Source organism: Lepisosteus platostomus, chromosome 1, assembly GCF_059453375.1.
Source record: "Lepisosteus platostomus isolate fLepPlt1 chromosome 1, fLepPlt1.hap1, whole genome shotgun sequence".
In the NCBI taxonomy this organism is placed as follows: Eukaryota; Metazoa; Chordata; class Actinopteri; order Semionotiformes; family Lepisosteidae; genus Lepisosteus; species Lepisosteus platostomus.
This window is the reverse complement of record NC_142611.1, coordinates 48,911,877-48,919,687: the sequence shown is the minus strand read 5'-3', so window position 1 is coordinate 48,919,687 and position 7,811 is coordinate 48,911,877. Positions and strand designations below refer to the sequence as shown.

Genomic DNA, 7,811 nt, shown 5'->3' with positions numbered 1-7,811 from the left:
AGATTAAAAAAAAATAAAATGGTAAATGTGGCATGTGCAAAAGCTTTACTTAGAAAATCAACAAAACGTGTAATTTGGCCAGGGGTGCCCAAACCTTTGTATTAAACTGTATACTGAATCACTCAGAGCACTGAATAAGTACATCAGGTATAATGTCTAGACTAAATTCACTTTTAAGGCACTCCATCATTTTTTGTGTTTGCATTTATTTTGTGGGAAAAACAATACAAAAACAATTTTCTCTCATGCTACCCTCCTCCCAGACAAGTGGGCGTATATTGAGCAGTATTTTGGACTTTGATCTTGTCTGCTGCCACACCTCCTGTCTATGGCTCTGTGTACCCAAACTGTAGATCTTCCATACTGTATATAAGACGTCAAGAAATAAAAGTACCCACTGGTGCTACAGAACGGAATGGGGAGGATACCAGTGCTGAGTGGCTATCTTTTTAGGACACACAAGCCATATTTTCTTCCGCAACACAGTAGATAAGAGTTGAACAGACCCACCCCCAAAACACAGTTGCTTCAGGCACTCCATAGTATTGAGGAACTACTGTATCTCTGATCACAGCACTGACTCCCATTCAGAGTCAGTTCTGCTACCATATGATACCAGATTCCTCCAAAAAGTTTACTATACTCTACCATGTACACACAAAATACATGGAATAATTCTAACCTATGTTGTATTTTAATTCCTTGTGTGTTAAATTTTAAAAGTTCAGATTAGTAAAGCCATTACTAAAAATGTGCATTCCATTAATATTTTATCACCCTCTCCTCTAGTACAAACTTTAAACATATCACAAAGCATTCAACTTTCGTCAAATCTTCCATGTTAAGAGTATGTAAAGAAGAAAGATTAGATAAGACTTTATTGATCCCGAAAGGAAATTGATTAAATTAATTTCCATGTTGCTAAATGTATGCTATATATACAGTCTTTGGTTTAATGCAAGATAATTTACAGCAGCTTTTCAGTAATTTCCCATGTTGGCTGACATTCCTATGTTAATTTATATTTACAATGCTATCTGTACTATATATAAATGCATACTGTAAAAAAGTTAGTTTCCATGGTTGAACCACAGGTTGTTCTCTAAACATGAATCTGAAAAAAAAGGATTGGAAAACAAGGGCAGTTTTTGAAGTACAGGAAACATGAGTTGTAGGAAGATAGTGTGGTAAAACAAAAATCATATTTTTCCTATAATGTATGTCATCATTCCTTCACACATTTAGTGTATGACCTGTTAGTCTCAGGTTAGAACAAGCACTGAGATGCACAATGACACCTCAACTATACAGAATTCTGTGTATTTAAAGGAATGTGCATGGTGACTGCAATAGAACTAAAATGTACAAGAACTGAATAAATAACTTAAAAGGGAGCTGTGCAAATCTGATCTGAAAACGATCTAAATCATAATAAACCCTCTTAATAAGTAGTTTGTGTTGTCAGTGGTATAACACATTGCTTATATTGCCCTGTAGTCCAACCATAAACTGGTATTTATAATTGCACAGTATTGTCACAGTATTTTCAGTCACTAATAAGTGTCTTACTATTTTAGATTAAGAATTATCTATATTTTTAAACATATTGCATATTTGCAGTTATATTGCATGTACTTTGCATGGAACTTGTATGTTGTCCTGCTGTTCTCATGGGCTTCCACCCACAGTCCAAAGACATACTGGTAGGTCACCTGGCTTCAGGCAAAAAGTAGCCCTGGTGTGAGTGTGTGTCAATCAGCCCTGTGATGGACTGGTGCCCTATCCTGCCTTGTGCCCAATACTTGCTGGGATAGATTTCCACTGCCCCGTGACCCTGAATTGGAAGAAGCGTTGAGAAAGTGGATGGATTGATCCTTAAGAACCATAATATGTGTTAAAGGAATAACAATACTGCATGTTTAACAAGGCAAAAGCCTAAGAGTCTTAAGCACTGCTACTGAAGACAGGACTTAACATTCCAACTTTATCAATCTTGTTGCTAAATGATAAAAGGAGTCGATAAAATGATAAAAGTGCATAGATATGATCTACAGCACTACCCACTTCACAGTATGGAATGCATGGTCCTGGGCAAATGTCTTCACCTGTGTCACCCGCTCAAGCTCAGGGAAAATGAAAACATGTTCTTAGTAGTCCAAAGGTGGCTATTCTTGTATGTGTCCACTTCTGACAGAGAAAGCAATAAGTCTTTTATACGTGGCTACCAGGAGGACAGTGGTGGCCAGGACAAGTCCGCAGACGAGGCTGAAAGCCCAGCGAGGTCCCAGGATGGTGTACACCTGACTGACGAAAACAGGGCCCAGTGTCCGCGCTCCACTGCCTGAGGCGGTCAGCCAGCCCATGTACACTCCCTGTGGACACACATACACACTCCTGTTACAGAGAGCCAAGCCATGGGGAACCCCAAATTACAGCCACTGTACACACAGATTTAATAAACCTCAATTTTTATCATGAATGTCATAATGTCCGTTTGAGAAGTCATCACAATAACATCCTTAAGGTAAGACTCTGAGGCACAGCAAAAACCTGAGGATTCAAAACATTAACATAGTATATACTTCAGCACCTCTCATGTTAGTCACTCTCAAATTACTCTTCAACTCCTCCCAATGGACAGTTAATGAACTGCTTCCTTAAGGCCACAGTTTATCTGCAAATTATCACTCAGTGCAGGAAGTTGGTATTTCACCACTGTAAACAGAATGTTGAATAATACAGAACAAGTAGAGGTTAATTCCGTACTGAAAAGAGGAAAAATTAAATGTTTTGGCTGTGAATCCACACCAGGTTCTAAAATCTGCGTTTTGGCTGTACTTTTCAGCAAGGACTTATCTTCCACTTGTTCCTTTGCAGCTCTGAAACTGCTGCTCACATGGACCACTGCTGAATACAAGACCTCATGAATATGTTACAATATAGTGTTTAAAAATGAGCATAAATCAAAGTTTGCATACAAGAGGCAGCCAATTGGCCATTTAGCTCAATTTAATTTTAGCAGCTAATTGATCTGACAGATTCATAGAAACCAGGGTATCAATTTCAAAAAAAGCTTTTTCCCCACTACGCCTTGTGTAAAGAAGTTCCACATATTTGCCATTTTAAATGCACTTCCCCTGTTTTGGTAATCCTTCTCTTTTGGTATTATATGTGAACTTGACTAGTTTACTTGCTATCCCAGCATCTAGTTCTCTGATATACATTAGCAAGAGCAGTGGTCCTGATACAGACTCTGCGATACTCTTTTAATGACGTCTCCCCAAATGACCACATCTCATACAAGATCTCTCAAAGTATTTCTGTCACCCTGACAAGGCAAGTAGATTAAACCTTACATTAATAAAATGTTTCTTTGGAATCTCGAACTTTAGTACAAGTGCTTTGTTATTCTTATTTGATTGAAGAGATACTTCAGTGGTCTGAAACAGAAACTTCAAAGAAGTATGTTTTGTGAATTTTAGGACTTTGATATAGCCTTGTGATCTACTGACTTGAAATAAACCGAATCACCACCACATAATGTTTTAAAATAAAACAACCTCAGTCGTGTAAGCAAATCACAGTATTCCTTTTGTGCTTTCCGTTTTAAAAACATAATGCTTTGTCATTCTTCACGTCCCGGAACTTGGATGAGAATTTGTTGCTTATGAGATACATGGGCCAGGATGGAGATCTGACCTGTGGCTTGGACCCGAGGATTTTGGAGTAGAGTGTGTAGGACATGACGTTGCAGACAGGGTAGCCCATTCCGATGAGGAAGTCGGAGGTGATGTACTGCGCCAGGTGGATGACTGGCGTGTACAGACACCAGGTCTGCTCAGATGGGCAGCCCGTGGGCTCAACCGAGGAGTTTGAAGGCACAGGGGGGACTGAGCTGAAGCCACCTTGTAATGACCCAGCGCTGGAGCTGTTCTGGAGATCTGTGGTCACCAAAAAGAACAGAAAGGGAGAAAAAAAGCATGAAAGAGTTCATGAGGACTCCAGTATTGAAGTCTGTACTTAACACCTACACATCCTGGTAAATGTAACATTCTAGTGATGCTGGATTCAAAGCTGTGGGTTGGAATGTTTGTGTGGGTTTCCCAGATGCTCCAGGTTTGTCCCACGTATTAGGGACACACTGCCTAGGATAACTGTTGTCTAAATTGTGCATTTCATCTTGTGCCCTGTGATAAACTGGGATAGGGACAGGTTTCCGGGGTGCCGTGAATTAGCAGCTCTCTGGTAAAATACGGATGGATTACAGGCACTGCGATTGACCCTTGACATGTTTTAAATCTGAGCAGGTGGGCGAGGACAGAAATTCATGTCTACGGCAGGGAAATGTTCCACTTTTAAACTGGATATCAGCCCACCAACACCACAACATTCCAGAACATTCTTAACAGCTGTAAATGAACAAAAACTATTTTTGGTAAACTAATTCTTCTTCAGTTAGCTAGGGGATTTGGAACTTTTCCGTCAAATCAGCTGCTACCATCTGGACTGTATGTATACACGAATAACTCGGTTAGGCCTATGCAATACAAAAGCTCTTGATTATATATTATAAAGGTTACTAAAATACTAGACATCCTTTATTCTTACCTCACGGAACCAGAATGTGAGGCATTGTGAACTGTAGTGAACTGTTGCACTCTTGAACCACACTGGTCCAGGACTATCTTGGTGGTTGTTAGAATAGCTGTCTTGTCATTCCCCCTTATAGCCTGGTTTTCTTTGCTGTTGCACAGCCCAGCTGTTTGTATTTAGATACAGTACATATGACCTCTAAGGTATAAAATAGATACTATACTTACTGTATAATTTCAGTCATGTAACAGAATGTCAGGTCGTTTATTACAAAACAGCAAAATCTGCTTCTCTAAATTGTTTCACAACAATTCTGTCATTTTTGTTTTCCTTCAAGACCACATGGATTTAAGGTCGTTATTTACCACAGCCCTCTTTATGTTTCAGCAAGAAGCAGTTAGTAATACGAAAAAAATACTCCTTGTTCTTTAAGAGCCTGTGGTATCTGTAATGACTGTTGTGATGATAAAGACATTCTTCTAAAAGGTCGACTTCAGCTACAAATGGTTTTCCTCTATGAGCTCTACGGATTATTTATTTTTATTGTATAAGTAAAATAAAAATATGAGTGGGAGAGTTGCAGAAAACAAGCCGAGATATTTTCACACAGAAGATACAGCACAACATCTCAGCGTGAAAGAGGACTCTTAAACGCTGTTTTTTCTTTTACATTTCCACTTGGAATCAGACGACTCCCCACATCTCAAACTGCCAAGTATTTCTGTGAGTCTTGACTCCTGCACTACATGGGGAGACTGACAAGGGCAGACAAGTTCCTCCTATCGTTCAAGACATTCATGTTGCAACCTGCCACACGTCCACGGTGCCTCTCAGGAGCTGGTCCTGAGCACAGCCTGCGGGATTCTTTAGTCGGCCTGGGCTCTCACAGAATCAGGAGTCACCGATTCTGTGAGAGCCCGGGCCGACTAAACCCAACCCAACTGTGCGCCACATCTTCGGCAATCGTAGTCACAGTCGGCTAGTGACATGACTCTCTCGATCACACAATATATGGGCCACAGAGCTCATCCTGTGCTCAAAACCTTGAAACCGAGAGACACTTGGTACTTCCATCCAAGAATAATTTAAACTTTAATTAACTAAATTAAATTGGTGACGAGATAGTAATAAATATGTAGATTTAAGAAAATTGTCTCATAACTTCTTTCATGGGAGAGTGCAGTGGGTTCGACTTCACACAGTTTTGAGACAGTCTTCTTAAATCTTCACATTTCTTACTATCTCAACAGTCACCAGGTTCGCTATGCGGTTCACAAATACAACTGGAATCTATTTTCTGGATGTCTGAATCTTACCTGTCCATTGAATCTGAGGAAACTGGTTCCCCCAGGGTAGCAAAATGAAGAACCCGCAAAAAATGAGCACTGTTCCCCCAAGAAGAACTAAACGGTCACCAATTCTGAAAACAAAAACACATCCCTCGCATTAGTTTTAGACCAAAATTGTTTTTTAGTGCAAATTGAGCTGCCAGAAATCAGCTATACTTGCCCTTTTCTGTTTTTTACTTCTCATTCAAGAGCTTTGGGCTTCCCCCAGTACAGAGATTTAGTGCACAAACAGCTTGAAATACAGATCTGGATTTAACCCTCTAGGCCAGATGGAACAACAACCTGGCAATGGAGTCAAGAGATAGGGACTCCCTCACTAGGATTAACTGAAGAAGAATGTTGAGAAAGTTTGCAAAGCGAAGAAGCCATTGGGCCCATCTTGCCACTCTGGTAGTTAAAACTGATTCTGATTAATGACTCACTGATTAATGATTAATAATTGATTAATGAAAGATGTCATGCAGCAGTTTCTTGATAGAAGCCAGAGTATCGGCTTCGACAACATGGCAAGGGAGCTTGTTCCAGACTCCCAGAACCCACTGGACTGAGCCAAGGAGCACCAGCAAGGACACTGATTGGTTGGAGGGAGGAGGTAAAACAGTGCATGCTGGGAAAGCTCAAAGCCTTTCATGACGAATTATGAAAATCTCATGAAATGGACTCATCAGCTCACCAATTAACTTTGTATTGCTAATCCAATTAACATTTTTTAAAATGACCTAAAAGCCTTTAGTTACAAAGTCACTGCATAAGTACAATGGTACCCCAAAAGATATCCTCTTTATATCAAAATGTTCACAAATTACAGTATGGTGCATGTTATTTTCCCTCTAGGTACCTGCGACTGCAATAATCTGAAACTCCTGAAGAGGTCGTGTGTGTCCTGTTTCAACGTGCTGTAGCTTAAACATTTTAAAGTGGAACCCGCTCACGGAAATTTTGTTGTGTGGATACTCCAACCTTGTAACTGGACTAACAGAATAACTAAAGAGGCACACAGTATACAAACATTAACCCTCAAATTACCTTGGGGAAATCACCTTCACGGCAAGGAACACCAGGATGGATTCAAACCCAATGCAAGCCAATATGATGCCGTTGTACAGCACAGCTTCTGTCCTTGTCCAGGCAAACATATCCATGGATAAGGGTGTGGCTATCCTAGAATACAGAGACAGGAAATCAGTACTAATTAACCTCACACAAAGTAAAGGGGAGGGAAAGATTTAGAGTACAGTTGAACAGAACATAAAAAATATTACTGTAAGTAAACTCTATTGACATACTGAAAGAGAATCTTTTCTATAACACGACAATTCATTTAAAAATACACAGCAAAAAAGGTTAGTAGGTATTGGTGGATGAAAAATAACAGTAAGTGTGAAAAAAACTTACGTTTCAAAGATTGCAAAAATGAAAAGGAAGACGAAGAACAGGACATTTAACGTCACCACGGCAACTTGGTCAATACTGCCACTGGATTCCCCTGTCGTGCTCTCTCTCTCTGAATGACAACAAGACGTGACTGTGTCTGAGACAAGGGCAGCTCCTTCAATCAGACCTCCACCACTAGACCACAACAACTTGCAAGTGAAAAAATGTTTTGGGAGCTGTTGCTTGAAACAACAACCACTTCTGTCAGCCTTTGCAGTTATAGCATACTATACAAACACCAATTAGATTACTGTTACTTTACGCCTGAAAATATGCAAATTAATTTCAAATTCTGTCTGGACACTGCTCAGGGCACAAGAAAAGTAGCTAGTAGCTCTGGTGATGCAAAAAAACTTGGCAGAATTAATAAAGAAATTCAATCTTCTTTATCATACAGCAGGATTAGAGAACAGAACTACCAGATCATAACTTGGA

General features: G+C 39.8%; 1 protein-coding gene across 12 annotated transcripts in view; it reads right to left on the bottom strand.

Annotated features, from left to right (window-relative positions):
• Positions 1-852: 852 nt before the first annotated feature.
• mfsd8 (major facilitator superfamily domain containing 8) overlaps positions 853-7,811 on the bottom strand; it is a 59,623-nt gene continuing 52,664 nt past the window's right edge. For 10 of the 12 annotated variants that reach the window (XM_088630606.1, XM_088630597.1, XM_088630616.1 and 7 more), the window contains 5 exons: positions 7,338-7,473; positions 6,969-7,103; positions 5,910-6,013; positions 3,700-3,941; positions 853-2,372 (listed from right to left, as the gene is read on the bottom strand). In XM_088630606.1, the coding sequence (XP_088486732.1) occupies positions 2,166-2,372; positions 3,700-3,941; positions 5,910-6,013; positions 6,969-7,103; positions 7,338-7,473 (824 nt within the window). In that variant the 3' untranslated portion in view covers positions 853-2,165. The remainder of the gene's footprint in view (positions 2,373-3,699; positions 3,942-5,909; positions 6,014-6,968; positions 7,104-7,337; positions 7,474-7,811) is intronic. The other 2 variants (XM_088630632.1, XM_088630680.1) reach the window with 1 other exon arrangement.